General features: G+C 34.3%; 6 protein-coding genes across 8 annotated transcripts in view; 2 read left to right on the forward strand and 4 right to left on the reverse strand.

Moving 5' to 3' along the window:
- The window catches only part of LOC126867158 (cilia- and flagella-associated protein 20-like), a 38,434-nt gene extending 26,521 nt beyond the window's left edge, over window positions 1–11,913 (forward strand). The window contains exon 5 of the mRNA XM_050621388.1: window positions 11,701–11,913. Coding sequence (XP_050477345.1) covers window positions 11,701–11,813 — 113 coding nt within the window. The 3' untranslated portion in view covers window positions 11,814–11,913. The remainder of the gene's footprint in view (window positions 1–11,700) is intronic.
- LOC126867156 (pancreatic triacylglycerol lipase-like) lies at window positions 711–3,642 on the reverse strand. Its single transcript, XM_050621385.1, has 7 exons — window positions 3,485–3,642; window positions 3,252–3,411; window positions 2,990–3,138; window positions 1,921–2,175; window positions 1,413–1,601; window positions 1,166–1,289; window positions 711–894 (listed from the first exon to the last, which is right to left on the reverse strand). Exons 1-7 carry the CDS (start codon window positions 3,507–3,509, stop codon window positions 834–836), a joined length of 963 nt encoding a protein of 320 aa, XP_050477342.1. The 5' UTR covers window positions 3,510–3,642; the 3' UTR covers window positions 711–833.
- On the reverse strand, window positions 892–20,701 carry LOC126867155 (pancreatic triacylglycerol lipase-like). 2 transcript variants are annotated; one of them, XR_007690155.1, is made up of 7 exons: window positions 20,598–20,701; window positions 20,359–20,524; window positions 19,316–19,461; window positions 18,067–18,321; window positions 17,557–17,745; window positions 17,181–17,424; window positions 892–1,046 (listed from the first exon to the last, which is right to left on the reverse strand). XR_007690155.1 is itself a non-coding variant. In XM_050621384.1 (7 exons), exons 1-7 carry the CDS (start codon window positions 20,620–20,622, stop codon window positions 16,968–16,970), a joined length of 966 nt encoding a protein of 321 aa, XP_050477341.1. In that variant the 5' UTR covers window positions 20,623–20,701; the 3' UTR covers window positions 16,542–16,967. The 2 variants fall into 2 exon arrangements, 1 of the variants encoding a protein (XP_050477341.1); XM_050621384.1 differs by lacking the exon at window positions 892–1,046 and adding an exon at window positions 16,542–17,028 and having other exon boundaries at window positions 17,301–17,424.
- On the reverse strand, window positions 5,305–9,191 carry LOC126867154 (phospholipase A1-like). The gene is made up of 7 exons (XM_050621383.1): window positions 8,978–9,191; window positions 8,751–8,910; window positions 8,265–8,407; window positions 6,515–6,769; window positions 6,005–6,193; window positions 5,758–5,881; window positions 5,305–5,485 (listed from the first exon to the last, which is right to left on the reverse strand). The coding sequence occupies exons 1-7, from the start codon at window positions 9,009–9,011 to the stop codon at window positions 5,425–5,427; spliced, it is 966 nt and encodes a 321-aa protein (XP_050477340.1). The 5' UTR covers window positions 9,012–9,191; the 3' UTR covers window positions 5,305–5,424.
- Window positions 10,643–13,522, reverse strand: LOC126867164 (transcription initiation factor TFIID subunit 9-like). 2 transcript variants are annotated; one of them, XM_050621399.1, is made up of 4 exons: window positions 13,260–13,522; window positions 12,677–13,123; window positions 12,302–12,463; window positions 10,643–10,763 (listed from the first exon to the last, which is right to left on the reverse strand). In XM_050621399.1, the coding sequence occupies exons 1-3, from the start codon at window positions 13,396–13,398 to the stop codon at window positions 12,318–12,320; spliced, it is 732 nt and encodes a 243-aa protein (XP_050477356.1). In that variant the 5' UTR covers window positions 13,399–13,522; the 3' UTR covers window positions 10,643–10,763; window positions 12,302–12,317. The 2 variants fall into 2 exon arrangements, with proteins under 2 accessions (XP_050477356.1, XP_050477355.1); XM_050621398.1 differs by lacking the exon at window positions 10,643–10,763 and having other exon boundaries at window positions 12,098–12,463; window positions 13,260–13,520.
- LOC126867132 (26S proteasome non-ATPase regulatory subunit 1) overlaps window positions 13,708–21,967 on the forward strand; it is a 94,819-nt gene continuing 86,559 nt past the window's right edge. The window contains exons 1-8 of the mRNA XM_050621340.1: window positions 13,708–13,874; window positions 14,136–14,253; window positions 14,330–14,499; window positions 14,568–14,776; window positions 14,860–15,333; window positions 15,423–15,649; window positions 15,742–15,994; window positions 16,326–16,514. Coding sequence (XP_050477297.1) covers window positions 13,856–13,874; window positions 14,136–14,253; window positions 14,330–14,499; window positions 14,568–14,776; window positions 14,860–15,333; window positions 15,423–15,649; window positions 15,742–15,994; window positions 16,326–16,514 — 1,659 coding nt within the window. The 5' untranslated portion in view covers window positions 13,708–13,855. The remainder of the gene's footprint in view (window positions 13,875–14,135; window positions 14,254–14,329; window positions 14,500–14,567; window positions 14,777–14,859; window positions 15,334–15,422; window positions 15,650–15,741; window positions 15,995–16,325; window positions 16,515–21,967) is intronic.

Below are 21,967 nucleotides of genomic sequence, written 5' to 3' on the forward strand. Positions count from 1 at the left end.
ATTTACCATAGTTCTTCTTTTGATTACTCGTTTCTAATACGTTCAGCGAATCACCGAATGAAGTATTTCATTATATAAGATATATAAGATTTCATTTATATGAGATTTATAATCTTTATATAAGATTTCAAAGTTTGGAAATTACGTAACTATAAAACTTCTTCTTCGAAAAATTTACATTAACTTTACAATTAAAACAGTTTGGAGTAATATTACGGTAGATCAAGGTAAAAAATTAATAGAAGAATATGTACCGAAGTGATAGGAAACAACGGATATTGGACAAAATATTGAATTTAAACAAAAATTGTGTATATTTTTTTACCAAAATTTAATACTTTTGGGTAGTCCTAAACTTTTGACCGACGAAATATTATACAGATTTCGTTCATTGTTTATAACTTGGCTACCGAGGAAAATATCAAAATGAAATTTTTTTTGTAAGTGTACAAACAAATTTCTAATTAGTCAATACCAAAATTAGAACACTGTATTTATATTTTTTGTGGAAAGTAAATCAATTATTTAATTCTTCCATTTCGTCTTAAACTTTTGTCCGCTACCGTATATAAACAATTGAAGTTCAACCTTTATGAAGCTGACTCTTTTACTCGCCATCGCTGTGCGTCTGCTCACGCTTATATTGAAATCAACTCTAGGAATTCAGGATATGGCAGTAGTTAGTTGAAATAAAAGTTCTGTTATACAAATTTCAATAAAATCAACAGCTATTTATTTTCTAATTTTCTTCATAATCTATACAAGTATCTTACAAATATTGAAATACATCTGTACAAAATAAATTCAAATATTGAATATTCAGCAGAATAATGTTATCCACCAAGAGCAAAAGGATATTGACCGGTAGTTTTGAAGTAATAGGTTCCTTTAGCTCTGTAAAGAAATTAACATATATTAGTAGCAGGTAAATAAATTAAATATTAAAAAATAATTAAACAGATATATTCTGCAATTAGCTCTCAATTATCTATGCAAATTCATACTTTTATGAACTCAGCTAAAAATGCAGGACCAAGAATTTTCACCTCCTAGATATTATAACATATACTGTCCATTATTTATTTGCATTCTACGCATTCTTCCAATTCCCCGGAAATGCATAAAACTCCATAATCTATCAGTAACAGTACCAAATAAAACTTACTTCGGATCGGGGGTAGCACCACCCATGTATGCTGTTGCACCATCTGCACGTGTGCCGAGGAAGCCTTTCGGATTCGTAATTGATTCAGCGAAGAATTTGTAGCTACGCAAGTGTGCGCAAATTCCTGTGTTTCATACCATTCGTTTTTAACATCGTACAAACAAACACACACAGACTGAGGCACGGAAATAATATTTTTTAAGTTGAAATGTATCAATAATAGAATATTCTCTAGTATGTTCCGTACCAAACAAGTCAATGCCGCATCCTGGTTGATGTCTTCCATCATTCGCATAGAAGTCTGAAGTACCAACAGACAGATAATAACCGTGCCCTCCAGCGCATGTGTGGATAATTTGAACATTTTCTGCGTCTGATTTATCAAGTCTTTCTCCGGGTTTTTTGTGTTGAAACATTACGTTGGAAGGATCGAGAGCTATAATGGCAAATACTTAGAGATTTAGTGTAATTTACTGTATCGTAATGATATTTCGCCGAATATGAAATCAACTTATATCAAAGAGCATATAGAACTTGAAAATGCTCTTTTACGAGTTAGAATAATCTAGACATATCTCCGACATTTTAAAATTTATCGTTCAATTTTATAAACCTCATTTATCTTTCTGCTTATATTTCATTTGCTAATCATAAATCAATCTACTCTACTGTTTTTAACCTGACGTTAAAATCAGCGCTATTGATTTTTCTCGGAGAACTTTAGAATCCCACTTTAAAAATATATCGTTACGTACCGATAACTTCCGCCACTCGGCTTGATTTTCCTACCTCTCGCGCGCTCAAGCCGGCGACATGAGCACCGAACGAATGCCCAACAATTTTCAAGTTGGACGTTCGCAAACCAGCCTTAGTTCGCATAAAGTTTATAAAACTAGCTGTACGTTGAGCAACGTACGGTACGATCTCTGCGACGACAGAATAAATTAGTCCGTCTGCTATCTCACTCCAATCGAGAATAATAACGTTACAGTCTCGGACCTTAAGGAAACCTGAGAACAAAAAATATTCTTTGTAATTAATATTAAATTATCGAATATATGGTTACTGCCGCTCAAGAGCTGTAGCACACTTGCTCACATTGAGTAACAATTGAATACTTTTTACTGCGTTTATGTTCCAAGTATTTTAATATGAATCTGTTATTTTATTAGTATTATATATGTCCTACAACTTGAACTACCACGCAAAGTCAAATTCTTGTAGTTTATCAACAGATATTTATGGCCGACAGTGCACATATTGCATAAATGGGCATCTAAATTCGATACAGCCGAAGTCCAGGAGGATTCTCTGGCTCAAATTAAGACGAAAATCAGGAGCAACGGAGTTGCGTTGAAGCCTTTATTTTCGACAAACTGGAGTTTAGAAATTAAATAAATATACGTGAATTCGCCTAGTTCTTAATCACACAGGAATACAAAATTGGAAAAACGGGTCTAAAATGTAGAATAAAATCATCTCGTTCTGTAGTTTTGAAGAAGACACGGTTTGACGTTGGTATAACGATACCTTATCTATTCGACAATGTTGTAGGTTAAACCTAAAAGGAATAATACTGGTGTTTTCGACGTGAAAACATATTAAACAGAATAATTCGGAATTTTAAGGTCTTTTCAAAATCGCGCAATTTCATACAGCCGTATTCTTGGCAACTTTCGAAAGTCGTCTTTTTGAAAAACGAAACCGTGTAATTGTAGAACGTAATTTTGTTGTTCTTTATCTTCTTCTTAGTTCGAGTCATAGAATCTCCCCGAACTTCAATTATATCACGAATTTGCGCTCACAGCGTATCTACGTATTTACCATCGCGTATGGTTGTACAAACTGGAGCTTCACCGCTGTGAGTCCAACCATGGGTGACTATAATGGTTTGTTTAGTTGCGTTCCAGTGACTGTTCCGGACGGACTCTACGTCATTTAGTTTTAGGATCTCGCCATCTGTGGGATTCTCTCTGGAAAATCAAATTAGCTGAAACTGTTGAACGTACCTCGAATCTGCCTGTCCAATATTCGTCAAATATAAGACAACCTATAAAGAGGGAAATTGATATAAAATAATACCAACCGTGTGTATAGCGTGAAACTGATCGCATCCAAGTATGTGTCCAAAGTGAGGTTTTTAGACACGGGTTCTTTATTGATTTCAAAGTGAGTTATGTATCCATCTCCATCCGTTTTAAGTGTTGGACTGATATAGGTCAACATCGAAAGAACCATAGGATAAACTAAAAAAATTTCTTTCGTTACTAAGTTACTCGATTTTTCCGTATTTCGATCTAGAAAAATTCTGATACGAACGTGTTGATAATGGTACATTTGCCATGGCTATCGTCGCTATTCACCACACATACCGTGATATTGTTTTACTTCTTCTTCTTCGTGTTTCGCCGCTTTTTTATACGTTGATGAGAAATAATAATTTTTCACTCATGTAATGCATGGTTGGTAAGTGATTGATAGTCAATTGATGATGGATGAAAACCGACTCAACTGATAATGGATAAAGACCGATATAACTGATGATGATTGACGACCAACTCAACTAATGATGGATGAAGAGCAAAATTATTCCATAAGTAAGTGGTTAGAGAAATAAGGTGAATTTTTTAACTTTAACGGATGCATGATCTTAAGTGGAAAGTTAAATTAAGTTAATTGCAAAGATTTAATTATTTGCTTTAAATATAATTTAATTTATTTCTCAAAAGTATATGTATATATATGTGTGTGTAAATTCTATAGAATTTAGAACACCAACCGAAGATTTGACTTTCCCTATATTGGGAATCGATCGAACGATATAAATTGAGAAGGGTGGGTACTTAAGAAAGAAAAGGAGGAGATACTGAAAAAGACTTGGAAAATCGAATCTTGAGTTTTCACGAATCGATCGCCTGATTTCCAAAAATATTACGCCGTTTTATATATATATATATAATTATAATAATAATTTAATAATTTCGGAATAATTTTTAGCAATACGGAAAACAATAACAGAGATGTTTCTAAAATTAGCTATTTCTTTTATTGAAGCTATCACTTACCGTAGTCCTTTTTTTGATTACCCGTTTCTAACACGTTCAGCGAACCACCGAATGAAGTATTTCATTATATCTCGATTCTTTATATAAGACGTCAAGATTTGGAAATTACGTAACTATAAAATTTCTCCTGCACTAATACATAAATATACTCAAGAAGTTGTAGCTCTTCTTCTAAATTGTCCATTTACGAACAAAGCTTGCGAATTTATTTCCTTCCTTTAGTAAAAACAGAAACAAATGCACGAAGCATTCGCGCAAAATCAGGAGAAAAAACAAATTCGATTCGACTAGAAACGAAATAAAGAAATTCTCTTACTTTACGTGTATTAAATGGTTAAATGTCATGTTTTCTCAGGACAATGATAAGGTGAAGATATTATAATACTTTTTCTTTTTCATTATTTTTATTAATTCGACGAGAGCAGAAACGTAGGATGTTCCGTAACAAGCATGGACTTATGTCTGTTTTGTACAGCTGCGGATCACGTCCGCTGGAATTATGAGGTATGCACGCAAGTTCATCAATATGAAGGAAACATAAGGAAAGATGACTCTATTTAATGAAATTAATAAAAATAGTTTCACTGTCAGATTTATCGCCATTAAATTTCTCCAAGTATTATATCTGTTCAGGTTAGTAAAATAAATTCCATTGCGATTAATCTGTTTGCTCCGAGTATCGATCGTCTCGAACTGGTGATGAATGGTCAAATTCGAAGAATAGCAGCCGACAAAGTAAGATCTCTAGCTCTGCAAATAGCCGGAATCAATTTCATCAGAAAACTCGTCTTCTGCCCAAATGGTTCTGTGGCGGCACTTCACGCCCACACCAGCAGTAGTACTGTCACTCACAACTATATCTTCACCTTAGTTCCAAGAAAGTCATCGGGATTAAAGAAGTACGATACGAAGTACTTTACGTTCGTACGTATATGAACAATTGAAATTCAACCTTTATGAAGCTGACTCTTTTACTCGCCATCGCTGTGCGTATGCTCACGCTTATATTGCAATCAACTCTAGGAATTCAGGATATGGCAGCAGTTAGTCGAAATAAAAGTTCTGTTATACGAATTTCAATAAAATCACCAGCTATTTATTTTTTAATTTTTTTCACAATCTATACAAGTATCTTATAAATATTGAAATACATCTGTCCAAAATACATTCAAATATTGAATATTCAGAAGAATGTTATCCATCACGAGCATAAGGATACTGACTGTTAACTTTGAAGTAGTAGGTTCCTTTAGCACTGAAAAGAAATTAACATATATTAGCACCAGTCAACTAAATTAAATTTTAAGAAATAATTAAACAGATACATTCAGCAATTAGTTCTCAAGTATCTATTCAAATTCATACTTTTATGAACTCGGCTAAAAATGCAGGACCAAGAATTTTCACCTCCTAAATATTATAACATGTACTGTCCATTACTTATTTGCATTCTACGCATTCCTTAAATTTCCCGAAAATGCGTAAAACTCCATAGTCTATCCATAACAGTAGTAAAATAAAACTTACTTTGGATCGAGGGTAGAACCGCCCATGTATGCTGTTGCACCATCTGCACGTGTGCCGAGAAAGCCTTTCGGATTCTTAATTGATTCAGCGAAGAATCTGTAGCTACGCAAGTGTGCGCAAAATCCTGTGTTTCATAACATTCGTTTTTAACATCGTACAGATAAACACACACAGACTGAGACACGGAAGTAATATTTTTTAAGTTGAAATGTGTCAATAATAGAATATTCCGTAGTATGTTCCGTACCAAACATGTCAATGCCGCATCCTGGTTGATGTTTTCCATCATTCGCATAGAAGTCTGAAGTACCAATCGAGATATTCATACCTAAATTTCCGGCACATGTGTGAAGAACTTGCACATTTTCCGCGTCCGATTCATCAATTCTTTCACCAGGTTGTTTTTCTTGAAACATTGGCATGGCAGGATCGAGTGCTGTAATGGCAAATATTTAAAGGTCTAGTATACTCCGCTGTATCATAATGTCGTTTTGTCAAACATGAAATCAACTTACATCAAAATTTATATAGTTTTTAAAAACGTATCCCTTCGAAATAAGATAATGTAAGAATATCTCCGACATTTTAAAATTTATCGTTCAAACTTGTAAACCTCGCTTATCCTTCTGATTATCTTTCATTTGCTAATCACAAATCAATCTACTCTACTGTTCTTAATCTGTTATTAAAATTGGCGCTACTGGATTTTTTCTCGGAGAACTTTCAATTGACACTTTAATAATATATCGTTACTCACCGATAACTTCCGCCACTCGGCTCGATTTTCCTACCTCCCGCGCGCTCAAGCCCGCGATTTGAGCACCGAGAGAGTGTCCAATAATTTTCAAGTTGGTCGTTCGCAAACCAGCCTCAATTCGCATAAAGTTTACGAAACTAGCTAAATACCTGGCAACGTGCGGTACGAACTTTATGACTTCGTAATAATTTATGTAGTCTGATATTTCACTCCAATCGAGAATAATAACGTTGCAGTCTCGGACCTCAAGGAAAGCTAACACAGGAAATTTTTCTTTGTAATTGATATTAAATTATCGCATATATGGCCACTATCGCTCAAAACTCGTAGGACACTTGTTCACATTGAGTAACTATTGAATACTTTTTACTGCGTTTATGTTCCAAGTATTTTAATATGAATCTATTATTTTATTAGTATTATATATGTCCTACAACTTGAACTACCACGCAAAGTCAAATTCTTGTAGTTTATCAACAGATATTTATGGCCGACAGTGTACATATTGCATAAATGGACATCTAAATTCGATACAGCCGAAGTTCAGGAAGATTCTATGGCTCAAATTAAGACGAAAATCAGGAGTAACGGAGTTGCGTTGAAGCCTTTATTTTCGGCAAACCGGAGTTTAGAAATTATACAAATATACGTGAATTTGCCTAGTTCTTAATCACACAAGAATACAAAATTGGAAAAACGAGTCTAAAATGTGGAATAAAATTATCTCGTTCAGTGTGTAGTTTTGAAGAAGACACGGTTTGACGTTCGTATAACGATACCTTATCTATTCAACAATATGTAGGTTAAACCTAAAAGGAATAATACTGGTATTTTCGACGTGAAAAAATATTAAACAGAATAACAGCAATAGAACCTTCACCATACAAAAGATGCGAAAAATATGGGCACACCATGAACTACTGTAACAGAATTCGAGCATGCGTTAAATATGCCGAGATTAACCTTTTTATTTTATAATATTTTTCCTCTGCTATTTGTATATTTTTCTTTTTATTATTTAATTTGTACTTTACAATTTGTCCAGCTGGACATTCGATAAATATTTGTGTATGAGGATGTTAAAAAGGTTAATGAAGTCACTGAGATTTTTGGCATGTGAGCGGTCATCCCCATTCAGATGCAATTGCAAAGTGACGATGTATTAAATTGTGCCAAAATTTCCTTTCGTTTTATGCGGAATTAATACACACAACATTTTTTCTTTTATATTATTTTATCGAATCACGTATGATCGTAACGGTAGAAATGTAACAAAATGGATCATACGTAGTTCAATAAAATAATATAAAAGTAAAAGTGTTGTGTATCTATTATTTCCTTGTAGAACGAAAGAAACATTTGTGACAACCTAATATATATACACACTTGTACGCGTTTGCCATGACCGGTATGTACTAATCATTTATACTGAGACACGTGGAGGTGATATGGACATTTCGAGTGATGTGGTCGTAAACTTTTACTGCTAATTCTTTGCTGTATCGTTCAACACAGTTGCGTATCTCCTCCTATTTCGGAATTTTGAGGTCTTTTCAAAATTCTGGATCGAGCAATTTGATATTTCTGTATTCTTGGCAACTTTCGAAAGTCGTCTTTTTGAAAAACGAAACCGTGTAATTGTAAAACGTAATTTTGTTGTTCTTTATCTTCGTCTTAGTTCGAGTCATAGAATCTCCCCGAACTTCAATTATATCACGAATTTGCGCTCACAGCGTATCTACGTATTTACCATCGCGTACGATTTCACAAGCTAAACCGCCTTGTATCCAACCATGAGTGATTATAATTGTTTGCTTGCTTGCGTTCCAATGACTGTTCTGGACGGACTCTATGTCATTTAGTTTTATGATGTCTCCATTTGTGGGATTCTCTCTAGATGAAAAATCATATTTTACTGAAACTGTTCAATGTACCTTGAATCTGCCTGTTGAATATTCATCTAACACGACGAAGCTACGAAGTTGTCTTTTCGCTACGAAACATGTTTTAGCCGTGCCGACCCGCGAATTTTAATGTTTCAGTTTTATTCTCATCTCAGCATGCAATAGCGATGTGTAATTCTTTAAAAAATATTAATTAGTCCTTATATTCATCTTTCAAACATTATCATCGTAATTAGATTGCCAATTTTCATTCGTCTCTCGATAATTTAAATATGCAAAATGTACATAAAGATATTCCGTGAAGAAGGAAATTGATATAAAATAAAACCAACCTTGTGTATAGCGTAAAATTGGTCGCGTTCAAGTAGGTGTCTAAACCGTGGTAATGAGGCAGTGGGGCTACGTGAACGCGAAAGAGAGTTAAGTATCCATCTCCCTCTGTTCTAAATAGCGGATTTGCATAGACCAATATCGAAAAGAGCGTAGGATAAACTGAAAGAATTTCTTTCGTTACTAAGCTACTCGATTTTCCTCGATCTAGAAAAATTCTGATACGAACATTTTGACGATGATACATTTATCGTGACTGACATCGCGATTCTCTACACACACCGCGATATTGCTCTTCTTTTTCGCTTCCGTGTTTCGCCGCTTTTTTATAGGTTTATGGAAAACAGTGATTTTCCATTCGAGTACTGTACGGTTGGCAAGTGACTGATAGTCAATTGATGATGGATGAAGAACGACTCACACTGACGAATCTAATTTTTTAACTGCAACCGATATACGAACTTAAGTGGAAAGTTAAGATAAGTTAATTGCAAAGAATTGTTTAATTGCTTTAAATATATTTTAATTTATTTCTCAAAAGTACATATATTTGAAGTCAAACAGTACGTAATCATTTCTAGTAATACGAAAAACAATAACAATAATGTTTCTAAAACTAGTCATTTCTTTTATTGAAGCTGTCACTTACCGTAGTTCTTCTTTTGATTCTTTCTAACACGTTCAGCGAACCACCGAATGAAGTGTTTCATTATATCTCGGTTCTTTTTATAGGATGTCGAGATTCGGAAATTACGTAAGTATTAGTTGATGCTGCGCTGATACGTAAATGTACGCAAAGATGCTCCAATGTTTTCGTCACGTCGTAGCTCTTCTTCCAAATTTTGCATTTTCACAATTGAAAGTAGGAAACAGAGTATAATTGGCAACAAACATGTAATATTATCCACAGAGTATATCGTCTGAGTATTTATTTAGCATAATTACGTAATTTGTCTGTATTATCCTAACTATTTAAATACTTCCATACGACATCACAATTTCTCACTCCATTATAATGTATCTGTCATAATTTATTTTCGTTAAACGCTGTTTCTCGATGCTATTACTCTTAAGTCCAACTTACGCTGTTGTTAGAATACCGAGTATTGTTTTGTATCGAATATTACTTGATTAATATTTTTATATTATACACAGACTCACATTGTATTAAATTAACGAATTAAAATTTAACACTAATATAATAACTACACGTCGCTTATAGAATTATAAACATACCTTCGATGACAAGTGTAGAGTGCCAGAGCTTTTGAACATGTCCCTGCTTCGTTCGACGTTTTTCAAAATTGACATTGAACTTTCCATGATCAGTCATTATACAGTGAATCATGTTAGAACTATATACATATGACTATTACAAATATGAATAACATTAGTATTTCCAGCCGTAAAAAAATTTCCTTCGTCGGTTATCTTTAAAAGTATTATGCTAATTTTGTGAAAAATATGTTAATACATTTATAGGATGATGCAACAAACGTGACGAGATATCTATCTTCATTGCCTATTTCTATCGATTCAGTTTTCTATGCCCAATATCCACTCATCCGATTCTCTTTACAATCATCTTCAATACGCGACATTTTCGAACCCAAAATAATTTGGCCGTGAACCTCAAAGATCTACAGGTGTATAAATCAAGTTTCTCTAAATCGTTAACTTTCAAATATTAAAGCGGTAAATCAAATAAATGAAATGACTGACAGCAACTTGGCGACTGCGGATCACGTCCGCTAAAGTTATGAATGGAGAATATGAACGCAAGTTTATCAATATAAAGAAAACATACGGAAAGATAACTCTATTTTGTGAGATTAATAGAAATAGTTTCACTGTCAGATTTATCGCCATTAAATTTCTCCAAATATTGTACCTGTTTAAGTTAGTAAAATAAATTCCATTGCAATTAATCTGTTTGCTCCGAGTATCGATCGTCTCGGACAGGTGAAAAATGGATACATTCGTAGAGTAACAGACGACGAAGTAAAATCTCTAGCTCTGGAAATAGCCGGAACCAACGTCACAACAACGCACATCTTCTGCCCATGTGGTCCCAAGAAAGTTCTTGGCATTAAACTTCCGTTTCTCATCATGATTATCAAGAACATGAAGAAGTACTTCACGTTCGAAATAACAGTAAATGTCTCACGGGGAAAGCTCTTTAATGATTATATTTTTTTTCAATAGCAGCAATAGCATTTCATAAAACTACAATGAATGTGAGAAAGAAGTATATTTCATTTTTGATTCGACAGGTACTCGACGACAAGGATATGCACAGAAGGTTTCGCATGAGTAATTTTCAAAGCACCACGCGAGTTCGACCATTCTGCACGTCGATGCCGATCGGCCTATCCGGTGGTTGGAATCAAATTCAATTTAATCTCGCGGACTTTACGCGGAGAGCGTACGGGACAAATTATGTCGAAACTACACGCATACAGATCTACGCAAACTGCAGGGTTCGACGTATCTATTTTGCGGACAGGTAGGAAATTGATCTGTTTTTTGCATTATTGGTATGAAACGCATGAAATTAATAGCTACCTTTTTTAAAGAAACTTTTCTTGCATCGAGTTTATAGAATGATAAAATATGTTTTACCAAACAGACTTTATTCGTAAGATGAATTACCCGAAGATTTTAAACTCTTCAAGCCACTTCAGCGAGTGAAGTGCGTGCGGGAAAAGGATGTGGCGAAAGAAAAAAGAGAAGAACCGGAAAAGATTGAAACCGAAGAACCACCACCTTTCGAAGCGGGTGAAATACCAGAAGAAGCAGAAGAGCCTGAAGAAGAGCCAACGGAAGATGAATTGGCCGAAGAAGAGATTGTTCCTGTAGAAGACGTGCGAAGGCCAGATAAAATGGGGGAAGAGGATGAGGAAGAAGAAGACGAGGATGAAGTAGAACCAGCAGATGTAGGTGATTACGAAGACGAAGGTGACGAACCTGCACCTGCTCCAACAACTCCTGGATATGCCACAGAAGACGAAACTGATGTAGAACAAGATGAAGGCGATGAAGATGAAGAATACGGAGTTCCATAGTGAACAGCCGTCGACTTTGTGTAAATACGATGAATAAGATGCGTATATTTGCGAGGCTTAAAATAACATTCAAATAAATTACCTTCTAAATAAGTTGGAATTTGAGAAATTCTATTAATTTATTTAGACAATTATCCTACTTTTCTCTTTATTATCTTTTATTGTTCCATAGAAATATTTTACAATACTGAACAAAAAATATCCCCATTATTCTTTTAATTTTCGTTTGGAAAATGTTTAGGGGAGATATAGTATATAAAATATGATGATTTATAACAAATATATGCAAGTAGAATGTGAATTTGTTGAATTCGCTATGTACACATTTGTACAGTGTCTTCCAATAAAAAATATACGGTTTCATTGGAATTCTTATACAAATTTCAAAAAGATAAAATTCAATTAAAGCATTATGTGAAATGATAGAATCATTTTGATATTATATACACTGATTCAAACGATGCAAACAAAAAATATAAAATAATTTATCCGCGTCCTTTATTACTATGAAACGTCATAATCGTCATCTTCTCTTTTCCTTTTCATAGAATCCTCGATCTCTACTTTGATAGGCGGCATTGTTTGTCCCGAAGAAATCTGTATTTTTGGCTTGGCTACTTGTGCCTTTACGGTAGCTCCTCCAGTTGTGGCTATAAATTTAAACAATTAATATAAATAAAAAATGAAAAATATAGTAGCAAATATTATTATTACATACACAATTTTGTATCTTACGTATTAATGAAATATGGATAGAGGGAATAGATGTTTGGGAATGCAAGGTCCGGAAGGGATCTGTGATATGCGATGTAATTAACAAATTAGTTCCTGTTATATATTCTTTACTTTTCTGTATCATTTACCTGTTGAAAATTTCAGGACAGGTTTTGGCATTGAAATGCTTTGAGTCCTGGCAACTGTCGCAAGTGTCCCCGGCCTTTTAACTATGGAGAGGCCAGATTTATTACTTTCCACTTTGATCTTAGACTGACTTTGAATATTATTTCCAACCAAAGAATGCAGTGGTTTCCCAACTATTTTCTTCGTTGAATTCTTAAGTTTATAATTTGTTGCATTCAGGCAAAATCTGTCAGGTGGTAATCTTAAACCACTGTTTGATTTGACAAATGGCAGTGGTACATTGTTTTTTGTCCGAGCAACATCTAGTAACACGTCTCTTGGGGGTGGATTTGTAAACGTACGTTCCAATTGCATCTTAACTGCTAATCTAACGTCATCCAAATCGATAAACTTCTTTTTAGCATGATTTGCGTAAATTCTACTGTCGTCTAATATACAAGTAACATAACCTGCGGAATTTAAACCGAAAATAACTTTATAACTTACTTCCAAATGTAAAATCATAAATGCAAAATCATGCACGATTTTATACTTCATTTCATCTACATTACTTTAAATAAATTATAAATATAATACATTACGTACGATACGTAAATTCGAGCAATTGGTTTATAACCTTCGAATCGTAATCTGTTATTCCCATGTCTTTCATAATTGACATTATAACTTGAGCATCTTTTGGAATATGTTTTACGTGGCTCATAATTTTCGCTCTCTCCGACATTTTAAAAACTACTTCTCTTATAATTGCACTTTCTACAACAATTCCGAGTTACAACTATATATATCTCACGTTAGCATTTCAAGTAAAAGTACGAGTAAACATTTTAAATCATACGCCAATATCATGCAGTGCTACCATTTATAAAATTTAAACTTTACAAGATCAGAAGTTTATTATTTTAAAATTTCGTAATTAATAATAAATATTCTTTGTTGTAATCATTTTTACTATCAAATATTTTTTTCGAAAATCGAGAAGCAACTATATGGGAAAACATGAAAAAGTTTGAGAATTTGATAATTTTATCATCGATGTTAGTGTGGTAGTCGTTAAAACAGCTTGCGGCATATTTCAGTTGAATTTGGTTGATGAGTTCGTAGTTCGGTATTTGCTATTTTGCTATCAAACTCTCTTCGGGAGTCTTTGTTGCAGGCAGACGTATTGTACGAAAACGAAAATGAATATCACATCAGCAGGTAAATTATGTGTTTTAAGTAGGATAGTAAATGTATATCTAGTTTTTATTATTTACAAATTTATTAGTACATTTTTACATTGTGTTTGATTATCAGACATGCAATGATTTGCAAATCTCGTGGGCCATAACCTATATAATTTTGTATTCGGAGTATTAAATATAGTCGTTTAGTTGATATTAACAGACATCGAGTTTTGTTTTATGATTTTAACGTTTTTTAAGTTTAATTGATTAATCAACTTTTTTTATTTTATTTCAGCTGGTATCATTTCCCTCCTTGAGGAGCCGATGCCTGAATTAAAGGTGTTTGCATTGAAGAAGTTGGATATGATAGTAGATGAATTTTGGCCTGAAATTTCTGAGGCCATAGAAAAAATGTATGTACTGTATATATCATCTATTTTTTTTAAGATAATTTTAATGTTTTATTTAACAGAATGTTATATTTTTCAGTGAGATTCTTCATGAAGATAAGGCATTTCCACAACATGACTTAGCTGCATTAGTTGCTAGTAAAGTATATTATCACTTAGGAAGTTTTGAAGATTCTTTGACTTATGCTCTTGGAGCTGGAGAGCTCTTTGATGTTAATGCCCGCAATGAATACGTTGATACTACTATAGGTATTTTATTGACTGTTAGTATTAGATTTTATTGGGTAGAGATTCTTTATTATTCTGTATTATTTCAGCTAAATGTATTGACTATTATACTCAACAACGTGTGTTGGAAGCTGAGGGAAAATTACCACCAAATAGCAAAGGAATCGATCCAAGATTGGAAGGAATTGTAAACAGAATGTTTCAACGATGTTTAGATGATAATCAATATCGGCAAGCTTTGGGTCTTGCTCTTGAAACAAGAAGGATGGATATCTTTGAAACAGCAATTATGCAATCAGTAAGTTATATTACATGTTAATTTATGCAAGTAATGTAATATAGATAATATAAAAATTATATTTATTAATATGTTTGTTGTAGGATGATGTTAGTGGTATGTTATCCTATGCCTTCCAAGTTGTCATGAGTCTTATTCAGAATCGTGGATTTCGTAATACTGTGCTTCGTTGCCTAGTGAGCCTTTATCGTAACTTGGGAACACCAGACTATGTCAACATGTGTCAGTGTTTGATATTTCTGGACGACCCATTAGCTGTAGCTGAACTTTTAGACAGACTCAGTAAAGGCTCGCAAGATTGTGTTCTTATGGCCTACCAAATTGCATTTGACTTATACGAATCAGCAACTCAACAGTTCCTTGGTCGTGTCTTACAAGCTTTGAGAGCAACAGCTCCTATCCCAGGAGCCCTTATGGTTAAACCAATTGTAAAACCAGCTGTAAAAGCAACCACTGAAGTTAGCACTGAGTCTGCAGCAGCAACAACAGCAGAGACTGAAAACAGTAGTAGTACGCCAGCTCCAGAAGAGAAATCTCAACGTAGTGTTGAAAGTTTGGTAAGTCTTATGGTTTAAAGAAATAATACTATACAACATTTACTATATTGTAATACACACTGTGCCAATTGATTATTTCACTTGTATAGAATGCCGAAGAACGTGAGCAACAAGAACGCGTAGATGCTTTGTCAAGTATATTAGGCGGAGAAATTTCCATCGATTTGCATCTCCAATTTCTTATTCGTAGTAATCATACCGATATGCTGATACTGAAAAATACTAAAGATACTATACGTGTGTCTATTTGTCATACTGCCACCGTAATCGCGAATGCATACATGCATTCTGGAACTACTAGCGACCAATTTTTAAGGTAAATATACCTCACTGTATTCAACTGATCTTACGCGGATTATATTCTCAAGGAATATATTTATTTTTCACTTTATTTGTTTCACATTTTAGAGATAATCTAGAATGGTTGGCTAGAGCTACGAATTGGGCAAAATTAACAGCTACTGCATCCTTAGGAGTAATTCACAGAGGTCATGAACAAGAAGCCTTAGCTCTAATGCAATCTTATCTCCCGCGAGATACTGGTGCGGGAGCTGGTTATTCCGAAGGAGGTGGCCTGTATGCGCTAGGGCTCATTCATGCAAACCACGGCGCAGCAATTACAGATTACTTACTTGGCCAGCTGAAGGACGCACAGAACGAGGTATAGTGGTCCGTAGAGATATAATGTGATTATAAAATCAATTGAGTGGTAAAGTAAATGCGTTTCGAGCGACGAAACAACGAATTAAATGATAAATCAGGAGATAAGAAACTTGAAGTTACTGATAACATCAATTGAAACCGCTATCTAATATTGTTAAACTGATTAAATTACTATCATATCATATCTTTTTCTTAATTTTATTAAGTACTTGAAACTTCGGTAGAAATCGATTTCAGTCTGGGACAACTATACGTCACTATTGTTTTTTTATCTCAGTTTGGAACCATACGATGTCACATATTTAGAATCTGCAACGATTTTCTTACAGATGGTTCGTCATGGAGGTTGTTTAGGCTTGGGTCTGGCCGCTATGGGATCGCATAGGCAAGATGTATATGAACAATTGAAATTCAATCTTTATCAAGACGATGCTGTTACTGGCGAGGCTGCGGGCATTGCTATGGGCATGGTCATGCTTGGATCGAAATCGACGCAAGCAATTGAAGATATGGTTGCGGTAAGTAAAAGTAGACGTTTTTTTAGGAAGATTTTAATGAATCATCGCATCAAGAGTTATTTACATCCCAACTCGAGTTTAATATTTTACATATTCAAAATGCACGCGAAGAATAATTTTATCCACCACTGACGATCTTTCTCGCGTGCACTGTTCTGGCGCGGAGACTCGTTCAGCGGGAGTGCCGCGACGAAGAAGCCGCCCGTAGCGAAAGGGTTAAGACGACGCCTTTGCTCGGCATCGCTATGCGTATGCTCATGCTTGCATCGAAATCAACTCAAAGAATTCAGGATACGGTTGCACTAAATCGAAATAAGATTCTTATACGAATTTTAATGAACAATAAAATCAACAGCTATTTATTTTTTAATTTCCGACATAATCTATACAAGTATCTTACTAATATTGAAATACATCTGCACAAACTACATCCAAATATTCAAAAGAATAATGTTATCCATCAAGAGCAAAAGGATATTGACCGGTAGTTTTGAAGTAATAGGTTCCTTTAGCTCTGTAAAGAAATTAACATATATTAGTACCAGTTAACTAAATTAAACATTAAAAAATAATTAAACAGATATATTCAGCAATTATCTCTCAAGTATCTATGCAAATTCATACTTTTATGAACTCAGCTAAAAATGCAGGACCAAGAATTTTCACCTCCTAGATATTATAACATGTACTGTCCATTATTTATTTGCATTCTACGCATTCTTCCAATTCCCCGGAAATGCATAAAACTCCATAATCTATCAGTAACAGTAGTAAAATAAAACTTACTTAGGATCGAGCGTAGCACCACCCATGTATGCCGTTGCACCGTCTGCACGTCTACCGAGAAAGCCTTTCGGATTCGTAATTGATTCAGCGTAGAATTTGTAGCTACGCAAGTGTGCGCAAATTCCTGTGTTTCATAACATTCGTTTTTAACAATGTACAAACACACATGCACAAATTGAGGCATAGAAAGCGTGGAAATAATAATTTTTAAGTTGAAGTGTGTCAATAATAGAATACTCCGTAGTATGTTCCGTACCAAGCAAGTCAATGCCGCATCCTGGTTGATGTCTTCCATCATTCGCATAGAAGTCTGAAGTACCAACAGGTAGAGAATAACCGAACTGTCCAACGCACGTGTGGATAATTTGAACATTTTCTGCATCCGATGCATCAACTCTTTGATCAAGTGCTTTGTCTTCAAACATTACCTTAGCAGGGTCGAGTGCTATAATGGAAAATATTTCAAGGTCTAATATACTCCACTGTATCATAATGACGTTTTGTCGGAGATCAAATCAACTTACATAAAAATATATATATAATTTTTAAAAACGTTTTCCTTCGAGTTAAGATAATCTAAGGATATTTTCGACATTTTAATGTTTATCGTTCAATCTTAGAAACCTCATTCATCTTTTTGCTGATATTTCATTTGCAAAATCTAATCAATCTACCGTACTGTTTTCAATCTAACGTTAAAATCAACGCTACTGGATTTTTTCTGGAGGATTTTAGAATGCCATCCTAATAATATATCGTGACTTACCGACAATTTCCGCTACTCGGCTCGATTTTCCTATCTCTTGCGCGCTCAAGCCCGCGATTTGAGCGCCGAATGAGTGTCCAATAATTCTCAAGTTGGACGTTTGCAAACCAGCCTCAGTTCGCATGAAATTTACGAAACTAGCTACATGGAGAGCAACGTGTGGTACGTCCTTTGCAACGATGGAATATATCAAGTTGGCTGATATCTTACCCCAATCGACGACAATGACGTTCCAATTCTTGACCTTAATAATAGCTGAAAAGAAAAAATATTACTTGTCATAATATTGAAGTATTGTATAGATACAAGCTGGATATTTTTTACTGCTCTTACTTTCTAAGTATTCTACTATAAATCAAAAATGAGAAAATTATTTCATTGGTATTATGTGTGTCTTATAATTTAAAATACTAAATAAAGTAAAATCTGTTTTTAGTTTTTCAGTAGATATTTATTGCCAGCAGTCTATACATTATTGGAAACCTAAATTCTGTACAACTGAAGTGAGAAAGATTCCATGACTCAGAGTAAGAGGAAAATTCAGAATAACAAAGTTGCGTTGGATTTTCAAGAAAATGGTGTTTAGAAATTAGCCAAATGCACGTGTATTTGCCTAATTGGTATTAAAAAAGAAAAAAAAAAAGAATTGGTAGCAGGCTACTGTACACGTGAAGATAAGTCTAAAATGTAGAATAAAATTGTCTCTTTTAAGGTCTTGTTCTAATACCTTTAGTCGTGTGTACTTGATAAACTTTTAAATCCGATTTTCTCGAAAACGAAACTTCATTCTAATTTTATTCTAATACGTTACATGTTATACCCTATCGAGGCTAAAGAAATCCCAATTTTCATTCTCTTTTCTTCCATTCAAATATTTAGCCATTATCGCGTATAACGTGCATAATTTTTATGGCAACTAAACTATGTCAATACCACCTAATCACAAAATCCGCATTCGCTTAGTTGCCAACCCAATACTTAAAAGATAAAACTCACAGGAAGTTTCGAATAGTTAAATATATCTTGATAAATAAAAAAAAAAAAAAAAGAGAATACTAGATAGGACATTTTCGTATTGTAGCGTGCTTGTCAAGTTTCCAAACTCGATTTTTCCGACAAATCAAACGTGCAACGTTTAATTTTGTCGTTCTTTATTTTTGTCTTCGAATTACAGGATCTCCATCGACGTCAATTATGTTACGAATTTAAGCGCACGATTTATTTATTACATCGATGATACTTTACTTACCATCGCGTACGAGTGTACACGACGAACTTAAACCATTGTTAACCCAACCGTGAGTGATTATAGCGGTTTTTCTTTCCGGGTTCCATTGACTCGCTTGGACCGAGTTTATGTCGTTTAGTACTAGGACCTCGCCGGCTGGGTTTTCTCTATTATGAAAATTATATTTCAGCGAAATTGTTGAACGTAGTTGCAATGTTTCAAACACAGGATGAGCTACGAAAAATATTTTAACACTACTGCGATAACAAGCACGAAAGGATTGCGATATTTTAAGAAAAAGCTTAACGTAGGGTAGAAAAAAAGAAAAAAAGAAATAAATGGAATCGCGAATAGCGACAAGACTTTAACACATTTTGTTTAAACCGAAGATACCTTTTAACGTTAAAAAGACAGAACTGGGTCGAAAATATTCGAAAGAATGTAACGGAGTTCAAGCTAGACAAAATTCTAAAAAGAAGTTTAAAAGCCTGTCGAAATTCTATAGCGTACATTTCTATGGACAAAGCAAGGAAAAATGATATAGCATAAAAAATTGGGTTATATACGTTTGAAAGATTGTAGGGAAATTATTAGTACATAAATTACAAGCTTTTATCTTTTCACGATTTAACCTTTTTCAATTAGAATTTTGTTGGTGTGTCGGAAGACAGATCGTACAATACAATTCGTTATGGCTTTTAGCTGTAACTTGAACAAAAAATAAACAACAATTGCTGTATGTAATTTCAATGACGCAGTGATGTATACAGTGTATACAGCGTGATGTATACATTTTATTCGAGGTTCGCTATAGTGATTGTTTTTGGTTAGATTCACAAACGGTTACTATAGTGGTCTATCGTAGCGAGAAGATTAAGCAAAAAGATTATATTTTTCACTAATCAACTAATTCTTAATCACTTTCCGAATTTACCTTTTAAATATCGTAATCAAACGATGAACGATCGTGCCATTATGGAAAATTGAAATGTGCGAAATTGTGCGAATTGAAAAATGTGCAGATTTTCCATAAAGATGAATATTAATAGAAAGACGATTCTGACCGTGTGTAAAGCGTGAAAGTAACCGTTTTCAAATTGGGACGTAAAACATTCAGCTCCAATTCACTTAGTAGGCTATTATCCTGATTAATCAGAGATAAGTTTGCTTCTGCGTTCGGAAAGATCGTAGAATTGGCTCCTCTCAACGTCGAAAGTAGCGTAGGATAAACTGAAATATTTTCTTTCGTTATTATGTTATTCGATTTTCCCGTGTCTCGATCGAAAAACCTTCTGATACGAACTTAGTGTTAACGATGCGTTTACCATTGTTGTCACTTCACTGTACGCGCCGCAATATGGGTCGATTTCTTAGCTTCTTTCTTTGCCCACTTCCTTTTTATACGTTTCAGCGAAACAGTAATTTTCCACTCGTGTATTGACCAAATGATAAGTAACTGGTACTCGATTGATGGATTATTACCGGGTGGGTGGTCACATTCACGAATTAGTTACAGATAATTAGAGAAATTTTTTTTTTTTATTTATTTATTAAAATTACGATCAATTCTCGCGTTGAGAATTTTCAGTAATTTTTCTGGCGTGGCGCAGTGACATGGCTGATTATTTATAACAAGTTAATACTTATTATAGATAAGTATAATTCATAAGTAGGTGTTATAAATAAGTGAATATTACTTAATATAAATATCTAATTAAATCTAGTGTTTAGGTCTAACGGGTAGTGTCTCTTCAGCCTGCGGATCTGGTCCGACGTATCAAGTAATCCAGTAATTAGGAGGTTTCGATGTTTGTTGACTCTTTTGCTATATCTGTCGCAAAATTTTGCTATTTCCTCTTTGTGTATTAGTCGATGTATTAGTTCGTTGGTGACATACCAGGATGCATTTATAAGGGATCTTAGCGTTTTCGATTGGAAGCGTCGAAGTATTTCAATGTTGGAATTATTTGCTGTTCCCCATAGTTGGATTCCGTAGGTGCAGACAGGTTTTATTACGGTCCTATAGAGGGTGATTTTGTTCTGTGTTCTTAGGTTGCAGGATATACTTGACACACGTATTTGCCAGAAGTATATTCTTCCAATCGATGAAAATTTCAATTCTAGCAATATCTATTTCCGATAATTCATTTAACAATACTTTAAAATAGCTTTGCTTCAAATGTTAATATCTTCTCGAGGAATACGTTAGGAACTTTTGTGTCGGACGTAGGCGATTGAAATTCTCCGGCTAGGAGCATTATGCATCTTTTTTGATTGTACGAGATTTGGATTTGATTTTGAACAACGCGTAATAATTTGAAATATTGGACGACACGGTAACGACGGTGTTTGTAAAATTGACCGTTTTCTTTTAATCGAAGCTATCAGTTATTTTAATCTGTCATTTGCTTGCATATTACAAACTCGCGAGGAGATCTACCGAATAAATCATTTCGTTTGTTCTAACTCTCTTCCATCTATTTTCGAGCTTTTGCAATTGTTATATAAGCGTCATAAGTTTTCGTATTATCTTGTGGCTACGCGCGGACGTTCTGTGACGTTAGTATTCGTGAAACGAATTGTGTATTTTCGAAGTTTCAGTCTACAACGATACAGAACCGCGTGAAGTCACGAAAACAAGCATGTTATCAGTTAAAACTATACAATTATCAA

Source organism: Bombus huntii, chromosome 6 (assembly GCF_024542735.1).
Source record: "Bombus huntii isolate Logan2020A chromosome 6, iyBomHunt1.1, whole genome shotgun sequence".
Taxonomy (NCBI): domain Eukaryota; kingdom Metazoa; phylum Arthropoda; class Insecta; order Hymenoptera; family Apidae; genus Bombus; species Bombus huntii.